General features: G+C 70.0%; 1 protein-coding gene across 1 annotated transcript; it reads left to right on the top strand.

Annotated features, from left to right (window-relative positions):
* The first annotated feature begins 74 nt into the window (after nucleotides 1–74).
* Nucleotides 75–24840, top strand: CHLRE_11g477450v5 (uncharacterized protein). Its single transcript, XM_043067654.1, has 17 exons — nucleotides 75–519; nucleotides 794–2834; nucleotides 3112–3721; nucleotides 4449–4787; nucleotides 5025–5082; nucleotides 5373–5491; nucleotides 5610–5681; nucleotides 5934–6248; nucleotides 6472–7828; nucleotides 8039–11412; nucleotides 11639–16819; nucleotides 17039–20692; nucleotides 20952–21188; nucleotides 21508–21654; nucleotides 22019–22169; nucleotides 22493–22863; nucleotides 22998–24840. Exons 1-17 carry the CDS (start codon nucleotides 366–368, stop codon nucleotides 23733–23735), a joined length of 18918 nt encoding a protein of 6305 aa, XP_042919659.1. The 5' UTR covers nucleotides 75–365; the 3' UTR covers nucleotides 23736–24840.
* Nucleotides 24841–27071: the final 2231 nt, after the last annotated feature.

Genomic DNA, 27071 nt, shown 5'->3' with positions numbered 1-27071 from the left:
GTGGGACAAGTGCATACAAGTCTGCTCAGCCCAGTACCATAGGTACAAAACAACACATCTGCAATCAAATTTCTGTTCGCGTGTCTCAGTTTTTGAGCAAGAGTTGCTTTTGCTTTTCTTGCCAGGCATGTGGCAGACGCCTGAAGCAGGAACTTGCTTGTACTTGATAAGATGAAGACAAAGTTATGTTATTAAAGCTCGCGGGCGTGCGAGGGCAGGCCTGGCTCTGGGCGTGCTGCCTCGCGTGGCTCTGGCTGACTACCTCGCACGTAGCAGCTGCGTCCAGAGCACAACTTACGTACTCGGGCCTTCCCGGGCGACGACCGACGGAGGAGGCCCCGTGGGCGCCATGCGACGGCGAGCGCATGAAGTGGAGTTCTGCTCCAGCGCGCGACGGCGGTGGCCAGAGGCTCTGCGTGGACTTGCAGCAGTTTTCCTTGCTGGATGGTCGCGTGCCCGGCAACCAGCTCGACGCTGTCGGCTTTCAGCAGTTAATGGGCACGGACTTCGTCGTCCACGGTGCGTGCGTACGAACGACGTGGTGACACAGGGTTTGGGGGCCGAACAGTGCGGGGGCTGGGCTTCAAAGCACAGCAGGCATGTGGTGTCATGCTGTTGTGGCGGGGGCCGGGGGGGGGGGGTTAGGGTCGGCGGCCCACTGAGCAAGGCCCTAACGCCGCAGGCCGGCAGTGCAGCCCGGGCTCTCGCGTACCGGTTCAACCGTTAGACAACAGCACACAAACGCACAAGTCTAACACGCCCGTGCCACCCCCTCACCCGTCCCTCCTCGCAGACCCCAGCCACTTCCTCCCGGCCCTGACCGCACTCCTACTGGACACGGAGGAGCAGGCGCCTGCGCCAGCGACAGCCACCGCTGCCGATGCGCCTGCTACCCCTGCTACCCCGGCGGCGGCCGCCGCCAACCGCGGCCAACACGCGGCCGCCGGCCCCTCGGCCCTGGGCTCGAGCGCCTCGGGTCGTGCGGTGACACTGCGGGGCTGTCGGCTGCTTGTACCGCTGCCGCCGCCGCCGCGGCTATTGCTAGACGGGCGTCCGCACTCGGGGCACGGCGCCCCGGGCGCTGGACACGCCGCCGGCACCCATAAGCAGGGCGTCAGCGCTAACGACGGGGCCGGGGCTGGCGGTGGCGATGTGGGTGGTGGGAACGGGGGCGGTGGGCAGTGGGACCGGTGCCGGCAGGCGGCACGGGCGGCGCTAGGCGCGCACGTGCCGACCGAGGAGGTGGCGCCGGCGGGGCAGCCGGCGGTGCGGCCGCGGCATCTGGGTCAGGACCAGCGCCAGCGCCAGGGTGATACAGCTGGCGGCGTTGCCGTGCTGCGAGTGCTGCCGCTGTCGCTGCAGCTGCCGCTGCCGCTGCCACTGCCGGGTCCGGTGCCAGAGGCGGGGTCGCTGCCAGGGGCGGGGCCGAGCCTAGGGCAGGAGCGGCCGCACCCAAACGTAGCGGCGGCGGCGGTGGCGGCAGGAGGGGCCGTGCGGGCGGCCGCGGCTGTAGCAGCACTGGAGCTGCGGCTGCCCGAGGGCGGTCTGGAGGTGGTGTGCGGCACGGCGGAGGCGCTGGACGGCTTGGCGCCGCCCCCAGCGGCCGACAGGGCGGCCGACGGGGCGGTTGCGCCGGCCGGGCTGGCGGCGATGGCGGCCCGCGCGACGGCGCCCTCGGGCTCAGACAACACGAAAGCGGCAGTAGCAGTAGCAGCAGCAGCAGCACCAGCAGCAGCAGCAGCAGTAGCACCAGCACCAGGCATGGCCGCGGCATTGGCTACTACAGCTACGGGAGCCAGCGGCGTGTGGCACAGGCAGCGGTCTGCAATGGCTGTGCCGGGAGGCAATGTCGTGAATGGCGCGTACGGCGCCGGCGGAGCAACCGGCGGCAGCAGCGGTGGTAGCGCGGGGCTGCCTGCAGCAGCGGTCGGCGCCTTGTGCGCGGCGGCGGCCGCGGCGGCTGTCCTGTTCGGTTGCGGGTGGTGGCGGCGCCGCCGGAGAGCGGGGCCATACGCTCAGGAGGCCGGGGGCGTGGAGTTGGGGTCAACAACGGCGGCAACAGCGGCGGTGCACTCACAGCCAGCTGTGCTGCGGTTGGCAGAAACGCCGCAGGCGCAGCAGGGGCAGCAAGCCTTGCTGGAGCGGGAGCCGGTGAAAGCCCTGCCTGGCGGCGAGGGGCTTCGTGGCGGCGGCGCTGACGGCGCCCGCGCGGGCGGCGGCGGCGGCGATGTGGCTGCGCCTGAGGCCATAGAGCTTGACGTACTGGCGGGCCCGATGTCGGACTCGGCCATGACAGCGGCGGCGGCGGCTTCGGCGGCGGCGGCGGCTAGTGGGCAGCGCCTGGCGAAGGCGCCGGGTGGCTTCGTGTCTGACACCGGCGCCCCAGGGTGGCTGTCCACACGGAATGGCGGCGGCGGCGGCGGCGGCGGCGGCGGCGGCGGCGGCGGCGGCCGACCGGGCAGCAGCGGCGGCGCCGCCGCAGCTGCAGCTGCAGCTGGGGTTGGCGACGCCGCCGGCGGCGGGGCCAGTGACCTTGAAGCGTCAAACTGCTTCACGGAAGGCGGCGCCGATCGACCCAGATCCTTACAGCTCATCAGCACGACAGGCGGCGGCAGTACGGCACGAAGCGGTGGCGGCGGCGGTGGCGGCGGAGGGGCACTGGGCGGCTCGCGGCTGCTGGCAGACGTGATGCGTGCATTGCGGAATGGCATTGCGGGTGGCGGCAGCGGCAGCGGCGGTGGCAGTGCCGGCGACGTCAGCCGGGGTGCGGACGTTCGGGTCGCCGGCCGCCGACCCGGGACCATGGCGGGGGCTGTGGTTGCGCCGCCGGACGGGTAAGCGGTCGCGCCGCCGCGGTGCCGGGCCGGGTGATGTCGTGCTGTGCGGGTTTCAAAGCGGTGCCGCAGCGGTGGCACGTGTCGTACATGGGCGTCGTACAGGATTGCCGTGCATGGGTGCCGTGTTTTCACAGGAGTATGGTGCAGGGGCTTCACGAGTGCTTGCGCGCTTAGCCGACTGCACCTAATGCCCGCATATGCCAACCCTGTCGAGCGCTTGCGTCTGCCTTTGCCTGCCTGCCCGCTTCTTTCTCCCCCTACACGGTGCACACAGGTCTGGTGACGGGGCCTCGCCATCGCAACCGCATTTCGCTACGCTCTCTGCTGCCGGTCCCGACAGCGCCGCCGCCGCAGCTGCCGTACAGCCTGGCGGCGGCGGCAGCCTTACTGGCGGCGTTGGCGGCGTTGGCGGCGGCAGCGGTGGAGGTGGCGTTGGCGGTGGTGGCGGCAGCGGTGGAGGTGGAGGCGGCGTTGGCGGCGCAGCAGTTGCGGCTGGGTCCGGCAGTGCGGGGGGCTCAGGCAATCCCCTGCCTTCGCTGTTCTCCTCTGGCGGGCGGCTTGGTGGCGCCAAGCTGCCGATGCCGCTGACACTGGGCGGCGGCGGCGGCGGCGGCGGCGGCGGCGCGGCGGCGCTGGCTGCAGGCGGCGGCGGCGGCGGCGGCGGCGGCGCGGCGGCGCTGGCTGCAGGCGGCTCAGTGGGTGGCGGCGTGGGCGTACTCGGCACCTGGGGCGCCGGGAGCGTGCCGGCGGGCGGCAGCGGCAGCAGCGGTGTGCTGTTCGCGGTGGGGCTGGGCGCGGGTGGCGGCGGCGGCGGCGGCGGCGGGCTGGACGTGACGCCCACCTTCCACCGCATGTCGCCGCCCGAGGTGCTGTTCTCGACGCAGGTGCGGTGCCGGTGGCGGGGTGGGCTTGGGCTGGGTGTGGTGTTTGGGGTGGCGTGGGTGTGTGGGGTGTGGTGTGGGGTGTGGGGTGTGGGGTGGTGTGGTGTGGGCTGGGCTGGGCTGGGCTGGGCTGGGCTGGCCTGGGATGGGATGAGATGGGCTGGCCTGGGATGGGATGAGATGGGCTGGCCTGGGATGGGATGAGATGGGCTGGCCTGGGATGGGATGAGATGGGCTGGCCTGGGATGGGATGAGATGGGCTGGGATGGGATGGGATGAGATGGGCTGGGATGGGATGGGATGGGATGGTGCCGTGTGGGGGGTGGTGTCGTGTGGTGTGGAGTGGGTGTGGGGCTGTGGGCGTTGGGGGCCCTGAGCGGCCAGGCCAGTATTGGCTGGGCTGGTTGTGCGCAGGCTGAGGGCCGGGATGGGGTGTTAGGGCGCGGGATGGGGTGTTAGGGCGCGGGATGGGGTGTTAGGGCGCGGGATGGGGTGTTAGGGCGCGGGATGGGGTGTTAGGGCGCGGGATGGGGTGTTAGGGCGCGGGATGGGGTGTTAGGGCGCGGGATGGGGTGTTAGGGCGCGGGATGGGGTGTTAGGGCGCGGGATGGGGCCTGGGATGGGGCGCGGGATGGGGCGGGGCAGCGCGTACCGGTATGTCGCACTTGTCAGGCACAAGGGAGAGTCCAGAGCTCACCGCTGGGTTGGCTACTGGTTGGTGCCCCCGCAGGACATCCCCGAATGCCCGGAGGAGGAGGAAGAGGAGGTGGCGGCAGTCAGTGCAGGCGGCCGGCTGGCCGGCGGCGGAGGCGGAGGCGGAGGCGCGGGCACAGGGGGCAGCCGCCGCCGCAACGCGATCTCCTCATCCGGCGCCAACGGTAACGGTAACGGTAGCGGTGCGGAGGACCTAACCGCCAACGCCTCGTCCGCATCGGCGGCCCGGGCGCCCACGTGTCTGTACGGCTCCAAGCCGTACGGCGCTGGTGGCGGCGGCGGCGGCGGCTCGGCCGTACACCCGGAGGTCAGCGCCGCGCGGGAGCGGGTGGCCGCCATGTTGGAAAGCCTCATGGTACGTGTCGTGTGGCCGCGTGCGTGCTAGGGAAACTCAAGGGGAGAGGCTATGTGTGTGTGCGCGTGTGCCGATGCAGCCGCTTTGCTGCTGCTCCTGCTGTTGCTGCCGCTGCTGCAGCAAATGAGGAAGGAATGGGGAAAGGGATGGATAGGACGGCATGAGTGGCACCAAAATTGAGACCTCGCAGCATTTAAAGCATCGGCCCTTGCATGGACGCCTGCGTACCGTGTGCAGTCGTCGCCGGCCCTGGAGGCGTCGGGCGGCCTGGTGGCCGCACGCGACGTAATCATCGGTGAGCTCTCTCGCCCCCTCTCCGTGTTCGCGTGTCTCCTGTGGCCAACTAGAACTGCAAGGCCCGGCGGCCTGGGGTTGCCCCGCTTAAGCAGCTCTGGTTTTTGCCCCATGCCGATCTCACGTGACTCGTGCCCAACCCGGCGGGTCGGCCCTGCCCCCTGTCGCCTCTGTCTGTGCTCCGCAAGTCGGCTTGGTCTGTTCCAGTTAGGGCTGGTGTTTACAAACCCCCCTAAAAACCGTTCGCATGAATGGCTACCCTCCCTCCCTCCACCTCCCTTTGACACGCAGACACCAACGCCGAACTGGGTCGGGGCACGGCGGGCGCAACCTACCGCGGCCGTTGGCGCGGCGCAGACGTGGCGGTTAAGATCATTGCGTACGACCGAGCCGCCAACCGAAAACTGTTGGTGGGTTATGTTCCTTTCAAATGGTTGTAATCGGTTGCATGTGCTACGGCCAAGCGTCTCGGCTTCTGGAAGCGACACTTTAACCGTCACGGCCGCTTCGCAAACACCCACGCCGCAGGCGGAGCTGCTTCCGGTCAGTGCGGTGTCCCACCCCAACGTGCTGTGCGTGCTCAGCCACTTCTATGTCCAGGTGCGCGGCTGTTCTTTGTTTGTGTATGTTCATAATTGTGCTTGCATCTGTCCTCCTGATTTAATCGTGCTTGCATCAGTCCTCCTGTTCTTGGTTGCAACGGTCTCATCGCGGGCGTCGCTCGGACCCTGCCACCTTCAGCCAGGGGCGCCTCCAGCCACACACCCAAACTGTTTCCGGCCTGCACACCGAAACATGGTCGCCCATGCCACAACTACCGCCTGACCGTTGCTTTTCTCCTTGTTCCCACAGGCTCCGCTGTCGTCTCGGATGTCGCCATGGACGCTGCACGCCAGCAGCGCCCAACAGCAGCCGCAGCAGCAGCAGCAGCCCTCGCAGGTGCTGATGTCACGCGGCGTCATGGCGGCGCCGCCGTCCGCCCCGCACAGCGGCATCAGCGCCGCCGCCAGCCTCAGCGGCTCCGTCACGGCGGCGTGGCTCGGACATGACGCCGCGACGTCGGCATTGGGCGCGCCTGTGCCTGGCACAGCTGCGGCGGCGGCAGCAGCGGCGGCAGCAGCGGCACAGCCGGGCGTTGCGGCGGCGGCGGCGGCACAAGGGTTCCAGGTGGGGGTTGCCGTATTTGCCCGAGCCCAAAGTGCTAGGTCCCAACAGTCAAGGAAATGTCGCCCGCTTCAGTCCCGGTCATCTGGGAGGTGTTGTCTGTAGACGGTAGACTGCAGGATCATTTGTGCACACAGCTGAGCCTCAACCCCTGTGTCTGCCAAGACACACACGCGCGCACGCACACATACACACACCCACAACTCCCTCTCTCAAACATACGCAGGTCAGCAAGCTGGACCCGCCTCGCCCGCTGCCCGAAGCGCCATCGGTCGACGTCACGCCGCCCGCCTCCGCCTTCACCTCAACCGCCAACTTCTCCAACTACCTGCTGCCGTCGTACCAACTGACGCCCAACCAACTTTCAACCGCCAGCAGCCGTGGCGGCCCGCTCGCTATGTCAGCTGCAAGCCCGCCAGGCCCTGCGGGGGCCAATGGCAACTCCTCCATGCCGATTCAGCTGCTGACAACTGCCAACCACCACAACCGCCATCCGTACAACCGAGGTTTGGGTACGGTCACCGGCGTTCCTGCAGCTGCGCCGGCGGCGCTAACGCGCAGCGACAGCAATGGTGGCGGCGGCGGCGGAGGTAGTGGCGGCGGCGGCGGAGGTAGTTGCGGCGGCGCCGGGCGAACTGACGGCGGGAGCGCTGCGGGCATGATGATGGAGTACCCGTCGGCGGCCATTCCCTCCAATACGTTGCTCAGCCCTACGCCGCCACCCGGGTCTCTGCAGCCGTCTTTTGGCGCCGGCGGCAGCGGCAACAGGGGCGAAACAAACCTGCTGACGGGGCCTGTCGCAGCGACCGGACTAGGTCCAGGTTTGGGGCTAGGGACGGGGCCTGTCGAGGTGTCGCCTCTGCCGCTGTCGCCGCGCGCTACCGGTGCCGGAGGGCCGCCGGCGACTGGATACAAGCTGTCGGCGGCGGCGCTGCTACAGCTCCAGCAGCAGCAGCTGCGGCGCCGGCGGCTGCAGCAGCAGCAGGAGCTGCTTGCGAAGCACCTGCAAGACGCGCAACAGCAGCGGCGGCAGGCGCAGGCGCAGGAGGGCCCCGGCGGCGGCGGCGCTGGGGGATCTCTGGCTGGACCGCAGCTAGCAGGGGCGGCGGCGTCGCCGGAGGGGAGCATTGCCATCCTGCCGACGGAACTACCAACGCATGCACATCTCCGAGACACGGGTGACGTCAGCGAGGGGACAGCCGGCGGCGGCGGCGGCAGCGCCGCAAGCGGGGCCGCAGACATAGGACGCGACGGCGGCGGCGGCGGCGACTTGAACTCCAGCCATGGGCTACCCCCCATGGCGATGGCGAGCGCGGCGCTGCGCGGCCCGTCAACCGCTCCCAACGACCCCATGCATCAGTCGTACGGCAAAGATCTGCACGGGACCTCCATGTCTTCCCTGCTGGCGGCGGAGGCGGCGGCGGCAGCTCCGTCATCGTCGTACGAACACCTGTACGGCGCCAGTGTGGATGGCGTGGGCGGCTGTGGCGGCGGCGGCTGTGGCGCAGATTCTGGCGGCGGCGGCGGCGGCGGCGGCTGCAGTGGCGGCGGCGGGCAGCATCAGCCGTCGGCATCCGTTGCAGGTGCGGTGCGACACGGGCTGGCGAACGAAAAGTACGGGTGACAGTGTGTCCGCAACGTGCGCCTGATCACCGCTGTCGTGTACCGTACACCGTACAGCAGTTGGCTTAAAAGTGGTGGCTAGAGTGGTTGCCTTCTGCCTTAAAACTTCCAGTCTTCCACATATCTGCAAATGCTCGCGACATATTGTGTTTTCTGCTCTGCCCACACAGGCCTGCTGAGCGAGGGGAGCTGGGGCACCACACCCGGCGCATCCGGACTCGTGTCCGAACTACTGAACCAACTCAACGCCACCACCTCCGCCGCCGCCCCCAAAGTCATCAGCCCACAAACCGCCCAGGAGCGCTCTTCGGTCGGCGCCGCCGGCAGCGCCGCCAGCGGCAGCGGTGGCGGCACAAACGCCAATAGTGGCAACGGCGGCGGCGCCGCCGCCGCCGCCGCCGTCACGGGCTCGCCAGCGAAGGCGGCGGCGGAGGGGCCGACGAGGTCGCAGCTGTATGGGCTGATAGACATCGCGCCTAGCCCGACTGGGTCTAGCAAAGCAATCAGTGATATACATTGTGGCTGGGACGGACGCAGGACCCCGTCCGGGGAAGCGCCGGAAGCGCGCAGCGGAGAGCTCGGGACGGCAGTAGCTATGGCGCAGGCGGCGGCAGTAGCAGCAACAGGCGGGGATGACGCCAGGGACGGTGGTGGCAGCGGCGGGCGCGACGGCGCCGCCGCCGCCGCCGGCACCAGGGCGTCGGAAGGCCGCGTCATGGCCTTTGAGCTGCTCGCTGGCAGCGGCGGCCGCGGGCGCGGCGCGGCACGCAGCTTCCGCAGTGGCGGCCGCGGCCCTGTTGCTCCCGGTGGCGCTGGCGGCGGCGGCGGCAGCGGCGGGAACGCGCCGCCATACAGTGGTGCTGACACGCCGCAACAAATGTCCGGTGGTACGGGGACGTACAGCGGTGCCTTCAGTTCCTTGCAGCGGTTGGGATCCGCACAAACTGACGGCGAGGACGACTGGTCTGGTCGCCCGAAGCGTGACCCGGCGCTTTTGCAGGCCGTGGCCTGGATTGCGGCCTCTGGCAACTCGGGCGCAGCAGGCGCCGCCGACCCAATTCGTGGCATTGCAGCGCCACGCAATGAGAAATCGGCCGCACTCAGAGCTGCGGCCGCTGTGGCGTCCACGGTCGCCACCGCCGCGCAGGCGGCAGGGGCACCGGTGGCGGCTGAGGAGGCAGCGGCGGCTGAGGAGGCGGCAGCCGTTACCAGCTTAAACCCTGGCACCACTTCGTCCGGTTATAGCGTGACTGGCGGCCCCTTTCGTAGTGGTGTGCTGCGCGTGCTGTCTCCAGTTAATGAGACGGGCAGTTCTGCCGGCGAGGGTGGCAGCGGCGGCGCAACCTCCATCGCATTTTCTGTGCCTGCGGCGTCGCCCTTCTCGCTCCCGCCATCCCCCGGCCGTGACGCCTCCACCGCCGCTGCCGCCAACCGCCGCGAGGTCGGCGGCGGAGGCGGCGACGAGGGACGCGATGCGCCGCGCTCAAATCGGGCCGCTGCCAGCGGCAGTGCTGCAACCACTGGGCCGACCGGGCCGTCGGAGCCCGAGCACCAGCTGCATGACACGCCACCAAATGGCACGGCCCAAGCGGTTGGCGACGGCGGAAGTGCTGCCGCCGCTGGCACTGCCGCCGGCGCCGCCGCCACTGCCGCTGTTTCCAGCTTCGCCCGCGTCAGTGACGCGGACAGCCACAGCAGCCGCTCAGCGGGGCACTCGCGCAAGGTGCGGCCGGCGGCGGTAGCGTCTGCGACGAACAACGACAAGCTCTCTGCCATCAGCTCGCCGCTACGCAAGCTGGTGGTTCCGCCGGAGGGCATGCTGAGCGCCGCCGCCACCATGGCAGCGGAACGCCGCCTTCACAGCGGCGTCGAGCCGCAGCAACCGCCGGCCTCGCTGCTGGCAAGCGCCGCCGCTGCCGCGGTGGCGGCTGCTGCGCGCGTATCCTCGGGCGCCGGCGCTGGCGTTGATATGGGAGGTGCAGGACCCTCCTCCGGCAGCCGTATGTTCGCGCCCCACCCGCAAGCTCCGGCCCCGGCTCCCACACACGCGCCAGCGGTGCAGCTGCCGCTGCCGCCGTCGCCGTTTGCAGACGCGGGTCTGGAGCATCGGCCCTCGATGGGCCTTCTGAACGCGACGCCGCCGGAACCACCCCGGCAGGCGCAGCCGGCGCAGCCGGCGCAACAGCCACCGCCGCCCTCTCGCGGCGCGGGCTTGGAGGGGACGGAGCGGTGGCCACGGGATGCCGGCGGCACTGGCAGGCTCAGAACCGATGGCGGCGGCGGCGCCCTCGGCGACGATGCGGCCGGGCCCGCAAGCACAGGTGTCGTTGCGCTGGGCGGCGGCCCAGCGGGCTCCAGCACTGGCGGTGGCCACAGTGCCGGCGGCGGTGCTGGGAGTGCGGGGTCCGCAGGGACCGGCGCCACCACCGTCACTGCGGGGTCGGCCCTGATCTTTGCGGTTGGCAGCGGCGCCGGCGCCGGCGCCGGCACAAACAGCAGCAGCCTGACGGCCCAGCTTCCGCCCCCCACGGCCGTCGGGACCCAAACCGCCGCCGCCGCCGCCGCCGCCGCCTACAACGCAGCCGCGGCGGTGGAGCCCGCGGTCGCCACGGCCTTTGCGCTCGCGCGCGGCACTGCCAGCACCAGTGCAGATGGCAGCACCGGCACCGGCGCCGGCCGGCCCCTGCGCGTCTTGCTCAGCGAGAGCGCTGTCGCTGTCGCCGCGGCGGCTGCGGCGGAGCACGGCGGCGGCAGCCACGCGGCGCCGCCGTTCGCGCTGCCCAGTCTGGGGCCCGTCACCCCCGCGTCGGGTCCTGGCGGGTCGCCTGGGCCGCATCCGGACCGCGACGGCACGCCGGCCGCTAGCAGCGTACCGGACATTGCTCGCGGCAGCAGCGACGATGCGGAGGAGCTCATGCCAACACTCGCGCCGCTGCGGCGCCCGCCGGCAGATGGCGACGACGTCGCCGCCGCCGCCGGAGCTTCCCTGCCGCCGCCGCCGCCGCCACACGGCGCCGGCGGATCGCCCGTCATTCGCTCGCTGCCGCTGCGGCCACTGGACGGCGCTGACACGCCGCGCCTGTCGCACGAGAGCGATCGGGGAGGCGGCGGCGCAGGCGGCGGCGGAGGCGGCAGGATCGGCAGTGATTGGGCTGTGTGCTTCGACTCTGCAATTGTGGCGGGCGCTGGCGCCGCCGCCACCACGCTGCGCCTCCTAGGCGCGCGCGGCAGCGCGGGCGCAAGCAGCGCCGCCGCCGGCCGCGGCAGCGGCGGCGCCGCCACAAGCTCCTCCTACGGACCGGCCAGCTCAGGTGGCGGCGCCGCCGCCGCCGCCGGCGCCAAGGCCAGCCCTGGCGATGCCAGCGGCGGGCCTCAAGACAGCCCTGTCGATGCCGCCAGCTCCGGCCCTGGATCCATTTCGGCGGCTGTTGATGCGAACACGCGTTACAACACGCTGCAGCAGCTGTCGCTGCCGGCCCCGGATCTGGGTGGCTCGGTTTACGGGCCGGCGGGCGGCATCCCTAGCACGGCGACGTCCAAACTGGTGGGTGCTTTACTGCGTGTGTCGCTGCGTGCTTCACTGCGTGTCACTGCGTGCGTCACTACCATGAGTGCCGTGTTCATGTGACGGAAGCGCATTGAGTGTGTGTTCGTGCTGGTTGTTGTCGGACACCGCATGGGAAGAAAGTGAGGGTATGCCCCGCTTGCATGCTCCTTGCGTCTGTGCTCTTGGACATTACCGGTACATACGAACGCATGCCCGCACACAGGGTTTGGATGACCTTTTGGAGAGGCTCAACACACAGAGCAGCGCCTCATCACTTCACACGCCGCCGGCGGCATCTACACCAAACGGCGGCGCCGCCGCTGCCGCCGCCGCCGCCGCCGCCGGCCATTCAGCCACACGGCCGGTTGCCGCGCCCGGCGGCGGCTTCGCTGCTGGGGGCTTCCAGCCCGTGCCGCTGCTGTCGCAGCCGGCGCCGAACCCAGCCGCCGCCGCCTCGCCCGGTGGCTTCACAGGGGCGCTGATGGGCGTGTCGCGCTACGGCGACTCCGGGTACGGCGCCTCCCGGTACGGCGATTCCGGGTACGGCACCAGCAAGTACGGAGACTCCGGGTACGGCACCTCGAAGTGGGCGGACTCCGGGTACGGCACCAGCAAGTACGCCGATTCCAAGTACGGCGATTCTGGGTACGGCGGATCCAAGTACGGCGACTCGGGGTACGGCGCCGGCGGCGCCGCTGCCGCCATGGGCACGGGCAACGTCTCGGGCATCTTCCCGATGTCTAGCGCCGCCTCCAACCTGCCCCGCGTGCCGACGCCGGCGGGTAGCTCCGCCGCTGGCACGAACTCGAACACAGCGAGTGGCAGCGCCGGCCGGAGCGACCGCGGCAACAACAACGGTCGTGCTAGCGGCGCCGTTCCCGGCGGCTTCACGCCCACCACGCATCTGGCGGCCGTTGCAGAGCAGGACCCCGGCTCAGCCAGCGGCATGGGGCGTGTGGCAGCCGCCGCCTTGGCCCTCGCCGATGCCGCGGCGGCGGCGACTGGTGGGGCGCTGGCGGCGCCGCTGCTGACGCCGACGGCGCTGCCTTCGGCAGCCGCCAGGCCGGCTCTGTCGGGCGTGACAAAGCTATCGTTTCCGCTGCAACTGGCCCTGCCCTCTAGGAGCGCCGCGGCCGCCACCGCCGCCGCCGCCACCGCCGCCGCTGCTGCAACCGCCGGTACCACCGCCGCTGCCGCCGCAGCTGCCTCCGAGGCAGCACCAGACCAAGCTGGATCTGCGTCAGCGCCGCCGCCGCCACCCCTTGCTGCGCAGCCGCACCGTGCACTGCTGCCAGCCTCGCTGCGCAAGCCAGCTAGTGCCGCTGGCGTCGCCGCCGCCGCCACCAACGCCGCCGGCGCCGCCGTCGACTTCACGTTCGCCCCGTCGCCGCCGGTAAGCGGCGGTGCCGGCGGAGGCGGCAGCGGCGGCGGCGTCAACAGCAACAGTGCCGGCGGTGGGCGCGGCCGTACATTTGCCGTGCAGCCGCTGGAGCTGCTGCCGCCGCCGCCTGTTGCGGCGGTGGTGTCGGCGTCAGCGGCCGCCGGACCAGTGCCGACGGCGTCGAGGTACACGACGGCGGCGGTCGGCGGAGCGTCGAGGCCGGGGCGTTTGCTGGGCGCCTCGGGGCGAGTGGGTGGCGGCGGCTCCGGTCACAGCGGCGGCGTGCCGCGTGCGAGGGTGCCAGTCATCCCGATAGCGCCGACACTCGATCCGCCCATGCCTGGTCCGCCGACGGCGCCTTTCGCCGGCGCCGCCAACTGGGCCCGCATCCTCGCTGCCGGCAGCGGCGACGCCAGGCGCCGAACCAGCCTTGACGGCGACCGCGACGGCGGCGGCGGCGGCGGCGGCCGCGGCGGAGGGCGGGGTACGGCTAGGCACGGTGACGATGGCGCGAGCGACGGCGACCGACCCAGCAGTGACCGCGACGCCGGTCGCACTGATGAGACAGATGAGCTGTTTCGGGGGCTGGTGGGCAGCACCGGCGGCAGGGGCAGCACCCGCTCACAGCTGTCGCCGCCGCCGCCGCAGCCGCCGCAGCCGCCGGCACCGCCGGCACTGCCGCTGGCGCGACTGGCGGCGCCGCCGCCAGCGCTGCCGCCCGGCCTCGCGACCTCCTTCTCCGCCGGCCTCAGCCGCAGCAGCACCGCGCGCAGCGTGCCGCAGGTGCCTAGTCGGCTCAGCATCGGCGGCAGCAGCGACGGCTTGGGTAGCGGCGCTGCCGGCTGCGGCACGCCGCGGCCTCGCAGCTCTCTCGCCGGCGGCGCCGTCGCCGGCCTGGACCGGCGTGTGGCTTCCGCCGCCGCCAGCCCTGGCGGCGGCGGCGGCGGCGGCGGTGCGGGAGGCGACCAGCGCTCCTCAGGCCGCAGCAGCCTCGGCAGCGGCCTCCGGGCCCTCATGCTGGATGGCTCTGAGGGCAGTGGTGGCGTGGACAGGAGTGGCAGCAGCGACCTCGCCGTCGGCTTCACGAGCGGGGAGGCAGCGGCGGCGGCGGCGGCGGCTGGGCAACGCGGCGGCGGCGGCGGAGACATGCTGCAGCTGTCGGCGCCAGCGCTGCCAAGGCCGCTGGCCGCATTGATCCCGCCGGCGGCGTTCCCCACAGCTGTGGATGTGGGACAAGTGGCGTGCGCCAACTGGTCTGCAACCGGCGACGAAGCAACCGCAGCGCTGGCCAAGGAAGAGGAGGCTGAGTCTGTTACCTCGGCCGGCGGCGGCGGCGATGCCTCCAGCACGTCCTGGCAGCAGTTGGCGGCGGTGGCTCCGCCGACGGGCGCGGGGCCTTCGCGAATGGTAGCGACGCGGCTCGAGCTCGCAGCACCTGTTATACTGCGATCGCCAGTGCCCACAGATGGACACCCCAACTTTCTCGTGCCGCCGAATCGCGGCCTGGCGGCGGCCGCCGCAAGGCGGCGCAGCTCGAGCGCCGGCGCGGGCGTGAGCGGCGGTGCGTTTCGGGCCGCCGCTGCGGCCGCGCTGGCTGCCGCCGGAGGCGGCGGCGGCGGCGGCGGTGGTGGCATTGCTGATGTTGGTGCTGGCGCAGGGGCTACTGGGGCCGCCGCGGCGGCGGCGCTCGCAAGCCGTGGCCTCGCCATGTATAGTCGCCGCAGCCGGCGGCAGCTTCACCAGCTGCGTAGCATGCCCATGGTCCGTGCACGCAGCCGCCTCGGCCTGCAAACCGTCGGTGAGGTGCTGCTTACCCAGGCCGCAGCGGTGGCCGCCGCAGCAGCAGCGGCGGCGTCAGCAGGCGCAGGCAGCGACAGCGGCGCCGCCGGGGCGCTGTTGCAGGGTCTGCGCGGCGGCGCAGCCGGCGGCGGCAGCGCAGGTGTCGGCGGCGGCGGCGCAGGCGGGCGGCGGCGCTGGTCCGCGGTTTTCCCGACGTACGAACTTGGCACGGCGGGCAGCGCGTACGATGACGTTTTGGATCTGTACGACGCAGACGAAACCGGCAGTACGGCAGCTGACGAGGACGAGCAAATTGATCGTACGAGTGCCGGCGCTAGCTCTGACGCCCGCAGCACTGTGGAGGGCGGCCGCTCGTCACGGGAGTTCGCGGGCGCAGGGGCAGGTGGTGGTGATGGTATGACTCCAAACGGCGCCGGCGACAGCCGCAGGAGCGCGGGCTGCGGCGGCCGGGGCCGGAGCCGGCGGCGGGCGCGGGGCTACCAATCAGAGCCGGCGCTGGTGCCGGCGCCGCGGCGACGGAAAAGCACTGACGGCGGTCTTGACGGCGTCGGCGGCGTCGGCGGCGTGGCGGCGGCGGTGCCTGAGGGCCGCTCCAGCGAAGTTTCCGTGACCGGCGGGGCTGCGGGCGCGTCTGCCGACATGCACTGGGCCATTGCGCAGGGTCTGGGGAGTGCCAGCGGCAGCGGCTGGGGGGGAGGCGGGCGGGAGGCGGGCCCGGCGGGCGCGACGGTGGGGCGGATGGTGGTGGTGACGCTGCTGCCCGCCTCGCAGCGTGTGGGTTTGGGCGTCGGCGTCGGCGTCGGTGCAGGCACGGTGTCCATTGCCGAGTCCGGGGGGTCTGTCCTCAGGGCCGACGCCGGCGGCAGCAGCGCCGGCAGCCACAGCCACAGCCACGGCGGCAGCGGCAGCGCAGCCTCGGGTTGCAGCGGTGACGTGTTCGAGACGGCTGCAGACGCGGGGGAGGGCGCAGCAGCAGCTGAAGCTATGGCGGTGGCGGCTGGGGCTGAGGAGCTGCGCCTTGTGGAGCAGGCGGCACCGTCGGCGGTGGCGGCGGCGGCGGCGCATTTCTTGGCTCCCTCCCCCGTCTCCCACGCAAACGCGCACGCACAGGCACACTCCCACATGTTGGGGGCGCCGCCCCTGGGTGCCGACTTCACTGAAGCCATGTCGCTTTCTGGCAGCCCCTCCCACACCTCCGCCGGCCACGCTGCCGCCGACCCCGCCGAGCCGCCGGCCCCTGCCCCCGGGCTGAGCCGCTTCGGCGGCGGCGACGGCGGCGACGGTGTTGTTGCGCAGGGTAGCCTCTCCACTGGCGGTTCCGTGGCGCTCGCGGGCCCGATCGGCAGCCGCACAAGCAGCACGTCGCAATCCGGCACGCCGCCGCCCTCCTTAGGCGGCGGCGGCGGGCCGCTGCTACAGCCGGCCATGTTGCCGTCGCCGCTGCTACAGCCGTCGGCGGTGGACACGGGCCTGGCTGCGCGCGTGGGGCTCCCGCCTGACGTGTCCGGGAGCGGCCAGCTGTCGGCGGAGCGGCTGCGGAAGCTGACGGTGGTCACGGTGCTGCCGCCGTCCGCCGCTGCGTCCGCCGCCGCCGCCGCTGCCGCCGCCGCCGCGTCCGAGCGCCGCCAGTCCGCGGCCGCCGCGACCGGAGCGCCGCCTGCAGCGACTGAGGCTGCGGCGCGCACAGGCGCCGCCAGCGCTGGCGGGGCTTTCGTGGGTGTCCTGCCGGTCGCTGCTGCCACTGCTGGTGCTGATGGTGCTGCCGGATCAGGGGCCGCGGCGGCGGCGGCTGAAGGTGCGCCGCTGCTGCCCCCGCCTCCGTCAGGCCTAACCCTCAAGCTTGGGCACGGGCGCTCCTCCTCCTCCACCACCGCCGTGGGAGGTCCTTTGCTCACCAGCTTGACGGGCACAGGCACAGGCAGCGGCAGCCGCAGCCCGGGAACGTTGGGGCGCGGCTCCAATGCCGCAACGCCGATGCAGGCGCGCCTGAGCGGCGGCGGTGCTGGCGGCGGCGGTGGCGGCACGGGCACCACCGCGATCCTCAGCTCCACCGCTTCGGTGCAGTCGCCGTCGCTTGCTGCCCTGGCCAATGCGACTGCGGCTGGAGGCGCTGGCGGCGGAGGGGGCATGTCACAACACGCGTTGCTCACAAGCAGCAGTCTGGGCTCGGAGGTCCTGACGCTCGCAGGCTACGGCACCCCCATCTCCTTTGAGCCGTGGAGGGTGCGTGGGACATCACGGCAACCTGCTTTGCTGCTGCTGCGATGTTAAGCAGCCCTTGTGTAGTGACTTTGTCTCTTACATTGGAGCTCGTGCTGTTGCGTTACATGTCGTTACTGACGCGACTGCCCATGCCCGCGCCCTGCCAAACTCGCTGCCCTGCCTCACCCTGCCAAAGTCGCTGCACTGCCCCACCCTGCCCTGCCCCACCCTGCCTTGCAGAACTCGCACGCCTCGCTCACCCGTAACTCCGCCGCGTCACACGCCGCCGGCCTCATTGGCGGCGGTGGCGGCGCCGCCGTCGGCAGCCAAGCACTGTCGCTGTTACACAACGGCGGCAGCAGCAGCACCCATCACGACCTCAGTGAACGACAGAACGCCACCGGCGGCGGCAGTGGCCCTGAGGCCGCCGCCGCCGCGGCCGCCGCGCTTGCAACAGAGCCGCCGGGCGGGAGCGCCACTGGCGGCGGCGCTGGCAGCGCTGCAGTGATGGCGGCGGGGCGGTTCGCCGTATCGAGTCTCGTAAGCTCTGATAGCGGCGACGGAGCAGGTCGTAGCGATGCGCCGCCGAGGACGGCGGCGCCCTTCGGACTGCCGCCGCCGCCGCCGTCGCGGTACCTTGACCGGCTACCAGAGGTGGGCGAGTCAGGCAGCGCGGATGTGGGAAGCTGTGCGGTCGGCGGCGGCAGCAGCAGCGGCGGCGGCGGCGCTGGCCTTATAGGCCGCGGCAGTGGCGGCAGTGGCGGCGGCGGCGGCGGTGGCCTTATAGGCCGCGGCAGTGGCGGCAGCGGCGGCGGCGGTGGCGGTGGCGGCGACGGCCTTATGGATGGGCTCGCGTTTACGCCGCCGCCGCCGGAGGAGCCGGCCGCGCTCAATGGCACTGTGTCAGAGGCTGAGGAGGGTGGCAGCGGTCCCTTGCCGCCGCCCGTGACCTTGGGCGACGGCGTGCTCGGGGACCCGCAGCAGCAGCAGCAGCAGCAGCAGCAGCAGCAGCAGCAGCAGCAGCAGCAGCAGCAGCAGCCGCAGCAGGGCGCGGCTGACGTCAGCAGGAGCGGCCACGGCTCGGCCGCGGCGGGCCCGGCCGGCGGCGGCGGCGGCAGCGGCCCGAGCCGCAGGACCCCCTTCCGGTCGGCCGCGGGCGGCGCGGCGGCCGCGGCCGCCAACGCCCCAGCAGAGTCCGCGCTGATGCCGATTGACGTGCTCGGACATAGCGGTAGCCTGCCCAGTGCTGGCGGCGGCGGCGGCGGCGGCGCTCGGGCCGCTGAGGCCGCCGACGCCGCCGGCAGACCCCTGGCTGCGATGCTGAGGGGCCGAGCCCGCTCCGCTGTGTGTCCAACGACGGTGGCCGCAGCGTCGGCGGCGCCTGCGCCGCCGCCGCCGTTGACCGGTCAACGCGGCGTTGCTGCGGCCGGCAGCAGCGTTTCCAGCTCGGTCTCCGATGTGAACGGCGCCGGCGCTAGCTCAGCATCGCGCGGCGCCGCGCGCCGGCTGCTGCTACAGCCGCCGCCAGCGCTCGGCGGGGCTGCGTCGCTACAGCCGCCGGTGCCACGCGCCGCCAGTTTGCCTGCCGCTGCCACGGGCAGTGCCGTCACGGTTATGCATGCCAGGGCCGCTGCCGGCGCCGCCATCGAACGCGACGCCGGCGGCGCCGCCGCCGCAGTGGCCAGCGGCGGCGGCGGCGGCGCCGGATCCGGCGCGGTGCACGGCCCTTCGTCTGTCGGCCACGGCCTTTCGACACTCGAGGGCGTCAGCATTTCCGACTCGATCTTTGACCGTGCCAGCTTGCCAAACAGCGAGCTTCTAGCTGACCAATCCACAATGACCGAACCCATCACGCCGCGATTCCAAGCCACCACCAGCATCGGCGGCGCCGGCGGCCCTGGCACAGGCGCCGCCTCGGCCTCCGCCTCCGCCAGCGTCGCGCGAACGCCCTACAGCGGTGGCCACGGCAGCGCCGCAGGCGCGGCCGCGGCGGCGGCGGCATCCGCGCAGCAGCAGTCGCAGTCCCGTTCGCAGTCACAGCAGGGCTCCATCGAAGAAGACGCGGATGCGAGGGTGCGCGTGCCCACCTCCTCGGCCGCGACCTCGCGCACCGGCCCCGCCTTCTTCACGGAGCGACTGCCGGTGCGGCCGCCCGCTCCTGCTTCCTCCTCCGCCACACTCGGGCGCACGGCTCGCAGCGCTGCGGCCGCCGCCGCCACGCCTGTCGCGGCGCAACCTACCGCCTACGGTGGCAGCGGCCCGCTGGCAATGGCCGCCGCCGCCGCCGCTGCCGCCGCGTTTACCAGTCCGGCGGGCGTCCCAGTCGCGTTACCTGCCTCAGGCGTAGGAGCAGGAGTTGCGGCGCCGCCGCCGCAGCAGCTGCCGCGATCTCTCGGCCTGGCGGCGCCGCCGCTCGGCCGTCCGCCGTCGGGCCGCCACAGCACCAGCGGCGCGCCTGGTGACACGTTCCTAGTCCCGATGCCGACGTCGCTGGGAGCGCACAGCGGCCAGTCGGCTGGCGGCGCCGCCACTGGCGGCGGGCTGCCGCCGCCGCCGCGGCGCAACGTCGGCGTGCATTCCATCAGCAACCTGCGTGGCGTGCCGGAGGCAGCTCCCTTCCTTGTGCCCGACCTCGACTCGCCCCTTTCGCCCGGCGTCGGAGCGTTTGGGGCCGGATCCGCCGCCGCGCTGTTCTGCGGCGGTGGCGGCGGCGGCGCCGAGACCGCGCCGCCGTCGCCAGGCCTCACACGCTCCTTCGACATTGAGTTGCTGCCGCTGCCGCTGCACCGCACCACAAGCAGCCGCCGCGGCGGTGGCGGCGGCGGCGGCGGTGGCGGCGCCAACCGCACGCGCACCGCCAACATTGACGCCCTGCTGGCGGCGCGCTCGCCGCCGCCGTCTACTCGTACTCATGGCGGCGGTGGCGGCGGCGCGGTGTGGCCTCACCGCGCCGCCAGCAGCTCGCAATTCGTACCCTCAAGCGCCATGGCAACGGCCCTGGCACGTCAGAAGGCCAGTTCGGCATCAGGGCTGCACCCCATGCGCATGCCCATGCCCATGCCAGCCGTTGGCGCGTCATCGCCCACGCACCCTTTGCAGCTACAGCAGCAGCAGCAGCAGCAGCAGCAGCAGCAGCAGCAGCATAGCGGTGGCCTGGCGGTGGCAGCGCCGGCAGGGAGTGGCGCAACGGCGCCGCCGCTGCTGCCGACGTCAAAGTCAGCGGAAGGCCCCTCGGGGTCAGAGGCGCCAGGCGTGTGGCGTGCCGGCAACCTGCCAGCCGCCGCCGCCGCCGCCGCCGCCGCCGCCGCCGCCGCCACGGCGGCGGCCTCGCCAGCGGCAGCGGTCGGCATTCCGCAACCGCTGCTGCTCCCCATTGCAGTCAGTGCGGTGCCAGCCGCAGCAGGTGGCCCCTCGCCGTCACCCTCGCCGCCGCCGCCGCCGCACCCGCTAGGAGCGCCGTCGGGCGGGGCACTGGTGCCGCAGCATTGCCTGAGCGCGCCGCCGACGCCCGCCGCCTCTGCTGGATCCAACTTCACTGGTCTGTACGCTTCTGGCGGCGCCGGTGCTGCCGGCGGCGCCGGCGCAGGCACTATTGTGATCGGAGCTGGCGGCGGCGCCCTCAGCGGCGGCGCCGGCGGTGGCAGGACGTTCGGCGGCGGTTACGGTTACGGTTACATGCCGCCGGCGTCCCGCTCCGGGCCGCAGTCACACATTTCCGGCGGTTTCAGCGGGTTACCGATCTCGTCCAGCGGCACGCCGAACCTGCTGGGCAGCGGTGTGTACGACATTAATAACAACAATAACAGCAGTACGACGCAGATCCCCACTGGCGGGCTGGGATTGGACGAGCTGCTGGTTCCCAACGGCTGTTTGTCAGCTCAGGCGTGGCTGCAGGTGCGGGCAGGATTCGCGCAGCGTTCTGGAGCGCTCACGTAATCTTATTTATAGAAATGCCCTGTGCGACCGCGACTGCAATATGCATAATTGTGGGCAAGCATGACCCAGGAGTGTTGACTTAGCAGAACCTACGTTTGGGTGTTGCCGTGTCCTGGGTCTGCTCCTATCACGTAACTGGCACATGGCGTGCATCCCGCCCTCCATTTGCTTCTGAGCGCTTCCTTACAACCCGCTGCCGCTTCTGCCCACCTCACAGAGCGCCATCGCGGCCGCATGCGGCGCCTTGGCCGCCGGACAGCCCCCCGCCGCCGCAGCCGCAGCCGCCGCCGCAGCCGGGCCGCCGGCTGGGCCGGTCAGCGGCGGAGCCGTCAGCGGCGGCGGCGGCGGCGGCGTCTGCTGCACGCTGGCGGTGGTGGTGATGGAGCTGGTGCCCGGAGGCAACCTGCGCCTGCTGCGGTCGCGCCTGGGGCCGCCCGGCGCCAAAGTAGACCTGGTGGGTGCAGCAGGAAAGGAGATTGTGGCTGGACAAGACTTGGAAAGACTTTGGGTTGAGGGATTGACGGATGGGGAAACCTGCAAACACAGTATCCTGCAAATCGTGTGACCTTGCCACCGACCCGGCTTCTCATCAACGTACGCCACCCCGCTCTCCCACGCCACACTCCGACCCCACTCCCATCCCATCACCCCCTACATCCCACTCCATGTCCACGCCACGTCACACACACTCCTCTCACTCACACAACACTCCCACTCCCACACACTCCTCCCACTCCCCTACACGCCTCCCCCACATCCTCACTGCCGCACAGCTGTCGCTGCTGCACCTGGCCCGCGGTGTGGCCGCCGGCATGTCGGCGCTGCACAGCCGCCGCCCGCCACTGCCGCACGGCGACCTGCGGCCGGAGAACGTGCTCCTGGCGCCTGACCCCGCCGCGCCGCTGGGGCTGAGGCCGGTGGTGAGTTCACCAGTTGCGGGGGCGTGCATGAATCACGGAAGGGGGTTGTAGATACCAGCCCAAGTTAACCGAACCTTACGCAAAAGAGCGAGCGGGGGAGGACGAGGGAGGCGAACGGGATCCGCTTCGATGCTTCCGCCGCTAAGTGCCGGAGACTGGATCCGAAGTCGCACCGCACATGCTCGCTGGCGTTTCTGGGCGTTTGAAGCACCTGACAGTCCTCCGCTGCTGAGCACATTGCCTACCTTCTACCATGTCCTTAGCTAATCATGAATGTAACCCCACCCCGCTTCACACTACGCGCGTGCGTCGCCCGCCCGCCCGCCTGCCCGTCAACCCGCCCGCCCGCCTCCTTCCCACCCAGGTGGCTGACTACGGCTTCTCCCGCCTCATGCTGACGGGGCGCTCGGCGGCGCTGACCCGCCCCCACGGCGCCGCCACCCACCTGGCCCCCGAGGTCTGGGCGGACGGCTCGCCCTCGCGCCCCGCCGACGTCTTCGCCTTTGGCGTGCTGCGTGAGTCATCTGTATGCTGCTGTTGCATCCTGCGCACTGCTGATCATGGCAGTCTGGAGGGTCGGAAGACGGAATGCGTCACGCGCACAACTCCACACAGATGGTGTCATCATGCGCACATCACCACACTCTGCTCACACATCGCGGAGATTGCGCCTGCTGCCCACCTCATGTGCCTGCTCATGTCTGCCAGCTTCCGCGGCCCCGCTTTCCCGCTTCCATGTTCCTTGCGCCACACGTCACGTGCCCGTGGGCTACACGTCATCTGTCTTGCGCCACACGTCACGTGCCCCTGCGTCTCCTCACTTCTTCCTCGTGTGCAGTGTGGGAGCTGGCGATGGGACGTCCGCCCTGGGAGGGCCTCAGCGCGGGACAGGTGCTAGCCAAGGTGGTGCTGGAGGACCGGCGGCCCGAATGGCCGCCCTGCGCCGCCGCCGCCGCCGCCTCTCTCGCCGCCGCCGCCGGATCCGCGACCGGGTCCACCGCCGGATCCAAATCCGGATCCAAGTCCGGATCCAAGAGCGGTTCTGCCAGCCGGGCGGCGGCGGCGGCGGCGGCGGAGCAGCAGCAGCAGCAGCAGCACGGGGAGGGGGGCCAGCAGCTGCGGGCGGGGCGGCGGGTGCCTGTCCGCACGCTGGACGGGACGCGCGGCGGCGCCGGCTGGTTGCCACGTGGGTACACGCAGCTTGCGCAGGTGAGCTAAAGGCCAGGAGGTGGTCGTGGGCGCCACACGTCGCAACTTGCCATTCGCTTACTTCCCGCACATGTGCCTGAAGGCCCCGAACTGAAGTTGTGTCTTTTCCTTGTTTGCGATCCGTCGCTCGGCAGGCCTGCTGGTCGCGGCAACCCGCCAGCCGGCCCGACTTCGCGGCCGTACTCCAGTGGCTGGACGAGCTCATCATGGAGCAGTACATGCTACAGCCGCCGCCGCCGCCGCTACAGCCGCCGCCGCCGCCTGTGTTGCAGCCGCAGCTGCTACAGCCGGCGCAGCAGATCCAGCTGCGGCTGCTGCAGGCGTCGGAGCGCTCGCGGCGGTTGCTACAACAGCACGCTTTCCCTCACCCGCACCCCAGCCCGAACCCGCACCAGATGTGGCTACAGCCGCCGATGGCGGCGGCCGGAGAGCCGCTGCGTGCTGCGGTGACATGGTCACGCGGCGGAGCCGGCGGCGGTGCTACAGCCGCCGCCGGCGCCGGCGGCAGCAGCAGCGGCGCGGGGGCCGCGGCGTTTGGCGGGCGGCCCGCGCCATTGGCATCCTCGGCGGCTGGGGCCGCGCGGCCGGGGAGCCGCGGCGCTGTGGGTTTGTTGCCCAGCGCTGGCGGCAGCGGCAGCAGCATTCAGACCGCACTGGCGACGGAGGAGTCGGCGGCGGCGGCCGTTGACAGGCTGCTGCGCCGCGTGGCGGCGGCGGGCGGCGCCGCCGGTGGCATGGCGCGTGCCGCGATACGGGATGCGACCGGCGGCCGAAGGACCGGTGGTCGTGGGGCTGGTGCTGCTGGTGCTGGCGGCGGTGGAGGAGGTGGGGGCGGCCCGCACCCGCCGCCTTTTATCTCCATTGAGATGTGAGAGGCTGGAAGGCCAATGCTGAACTGCTAAAGCAACTGCAGATTATGATATACCGTACGTCAGTGATGCGTATGCAGGAATGAGTGTGTATGGTGGCAGATATGGCATACAAATGGTGTGGGTGTTGCGTGACGTGTTGCGCCCGTGCATGGATGTGCCCATGACGACGCAAGAAGGTGGATTCGGAGATAATGTAGGGGAGGGCCAAGCATGCCCTGCGGCATGTGACCTTTGCAGCAATCGGAAGCAGGCAGTGGGAATGCAGTACTAACGTAATATCTGCTGGCCAAACTTCATCACGCTTGTCGTTTACACGCAATCAATCGTGTTGGACAAGCACGCATTCAGACGCAATATACTCGCACGTTTACCTGAAGGCGCGCCATGGCTATAACCGCAACTTTCGGAAGAGCATTTAAGCATATCGACAACTCAAGTGGGTCAAATTGCAGCTACGCCTTGCATGTGCGATCTAACCAGGGACAAGGCGTGTACCGGTGAGCTGTGGCAGGAGGTGGGCTGTCTTGTGGCGGGGGCAGTAGTGCAAATCGTGGAGAGGCTTTGCTGTTCGGAGCCATTCGGAGGGCGTCACAGGTATGGTAGCAGTTGAAATCCAGAGACTGTGTTCACACGCACGTTGCACCTTGCGTTGCACTGCTCAGTTTGCGGCTTGCGTACGGCTTGGTTCCGAGTCCGACCAGAGCTGTCTACCTGTGCACACGCTCTTATCGACGATGCTTTTAATGATAGCAATCTCTCTCTCTTGGCACACACGGTGCCGTATCTGCTCGTGTACTCTTCCAATAATCCAGTAGCGGCTGAGCTGGCATGTAATATGCCGTACCGTACACCTATCGAGCATCTACACAGGGAGCCACGGGGAGCCATGTCGTGCGATGTGCGACGGCCAGGCAGGCAAAAGGAGCACGTGCCTTGGGCTTGCATGCAACACGGATGGATGTGCGATGGGACAGTGTTAAGGCAGGTTGGTGAAGTCCCGCAGGGTGCAGCTGATTCCCAGACCCCAGAAGATGGCAAACAATGTGCAACGGCAGGGCAGGAGTGCGCGGCTGGTCGAACGCCGGAGTTACTGTACCGAAAAGTTGCTGGCTGGCTGGAAGTTTGCTGATGCGCATTCCTCACGCTCCGGGCGGCCGGCCAGGCGATAGCACCACACAGACACACCGCAACGCCACACTCGCGATGCAGAGCCGCAACACGGATGGATGTATCATATATGGCTGGCCAGACCAACGGTTGCCACGACATACAACCCCGCCACCACGCGCACCATTGTTAGCTCGCGCCCGGCGCGCGCAACGAGCGAGCCACTACCCGCTACGCCCATCACATTGGCGTATTGGCGAAGCACGCCTGGCTTGGTTGGGACCCTAGGCAGCAGGGCTAAGAGTAAGAGACACGCACCTACAAGAGCGGGGCATTAGAGGTATGCAGGTCGCACACAGTCAGAGCCACAGCCCGCTCATACCAGGAGCAGCAGTCATCAGCGCTTACTTGGGGTGTGGATGCGCTGGAAAACGAAGAGGGTGCTGGCGCTTTGAGTTCAGGCACAACAGGGGCGCCGGCACCCCCGCCATGCCATACAGGGGCGCCGCACCCCCCCCCCCAGCTCTTCCACCCCAAGCGCTTGCCGCTGCTCCTCCTCCGCCGACCCTGCACGCAGCGGTCGCTGGACCTCTGCGCCCTCTTCCAGCGACAGACCCTGCAGACCCTGCCGCCGCTGCAGCAGCTGCTTCGCCCGCCACCTGCTCCGTACGGCTGTCTAGTGGCGGGTCCCGCGGCTGGCACTACTGCTTGACCATGCAACAGGAGTACAGGACCGCCTCCACCGCCTCCACCGCCTGCCGGATTGAAAGGAGGAGGAAGTTGGAAGGTCTGCAGCTTGCTGGGTCTCGCCAAACAGCACAAACCAGCGCCAGACAGCCTGCATGCCCAGCACACAGATTGCATTGGTTACAAGAGGGACTTGCTGACGCGAGTCGCGAGCGACATCTGCTCTGGACCTCAGGGACGTGCCACCTGCAACGCCGACGACCTACTCTAGTAGTAGGCTTGCTCTCGTAAGAGCTCCATTTACCTCCAGTTCTGCTCCTAACATCGAGTGCTAGGACCCTGCTCAATCACCCGACCAATCAGAACTACTCGATTTTTTGGAGTCCGCAGCAAACCTTCCGGACTGAATCCAGCCAAATCAACTAAGCCTAAACTCGTCCAGCCCACTGCATGTCCGTAGTCTATTCATTCCGATCGAAATCGGAGGGGTGTATGGGAGTCGAACCCATGACCTCGAGCGAATTCGTCCCAGCACACAGCCTGCATACCGCCTGCCCTAGTGGCCCCGTACTCATCCGCCCCTGGCTGCTGCAGGCTCCGCGCGGGGTCTGTCGGTATTACCTAAGCATCCATACAGGTTGGGACCCATTTCGTGCGTAATCAAGGCAAGCTGGAATGTGTCCATTACATGCAACCTTGCTCGTGCCCCCTTCCCCATCTACCAGAGGGCCAGTACATTGATCTTACCCGCCTCTTTCAGTGGCTTCAAGGTGACTAGGCTCCGCAATCCGCATTGGGCAAGCGTGTGAGTATCCGGTTGTACCTGTGCGTCCTCCATAGCCTAACGCACCCCGGATGTGTTCTCCCTGCATCGCCAGGCAGGAGAAAAGGAGGCGGAGGCACTTCTGCAGTGGACACTACCAGGTCCTGCCGGGGACATGAGTCCAGCGTCGCCCATTATCCAGCGTAGCACTACGGTACTGCAATGCGGGCACCGGGATCGGATCTGTGGGGCAGATGGGAACATTGGTACGGTAATTGCGGGTTGGGGGTGGGCAGGGCAGAGGCCTTGGGGGTGGGACAGCCGACGGGTTTGTTTGCAGTTGCCAATCATCGTATGATTAATTGATATTCCCTATTGTAGAATAAAAGGTGGCAGGTAAAACTCGGGCGGAGCGAGAAGCGACCTCGCGTGACCATGGACATTTGACTGTCGCGAGGTCGCGAGCAACGCGACCGAGCCCTGATGCTCTGGGCTATATGAGGCATATGATGTCGACAGCAGACAACCCGGGGTAAGAATTTTGTGCAACTTGCCGAGCCATGCGTGTCAATGCGCCTGAATGCGGCGCGGGTCCGTCGAGGTCGCCCCAGTCCCATGGGGGCGTCGGGCATTGGGGAGCTGTTGACTGTGCCAGAGGTTCAAAGGGAGGCTTAGGAATGAATGGCAACAGAAGGCACGCGTGGATGGCGTGTGGAGTGTGCACACATTGACCATGCCTAGTACGCCCCAGCGCTGGTCGGCCCGAGCCCGTGCCTTGC

Source organism: Chlamydomonas reinhardtii, chromosome 11 (genome assembly GCF_000002595.2).
Source record: "Chlamydomonas reinhardtii strain CC-503 cw92 mt+ chromosome 11, whole genome shotgun sequence".
Classification (NCBI taxonomy): domain Eukaryota; kingdom Viridiplantae; phylum Chlorophyta; class Chlorophyceae; order Chlamydomonadales; family Chlamydomonadaceae; genus Chlamydomonas; species Chlamydomonas reinhardtii.
The sequence above is the reverse complement of the archived record's forward strand: the minus strand, read 5'-3'. Positions and strand labels throughout refer to the sequence as shown.

Excerpts from the sequence above, each read along its gene's own strand:
- CHLRE_11g477450v5 (XM_043067654.1), top strand. The coding sequence starts at position 366 with ATGAAGTGGAGTTCTGCTCCAGCGCGCGACGGCGGTGGCCAGAGGCTC. Across the intron at positions 5,492-5,609 it reads CCGCCAACCGAAAACTGTTG|GCGGAGCTGCTTCCGGTCAG; the intron begins GTGGGTTATGTT and ends CCCACGCCGCAG. Across the intron at positions 16,820-17,038 it reads TCTCCTTTGAGCCGTGGAGG|AACTCGCACGCCTCGCTCAC; the intron begins GTGCGTGGGACA and ends CCTGCCTTGCAG.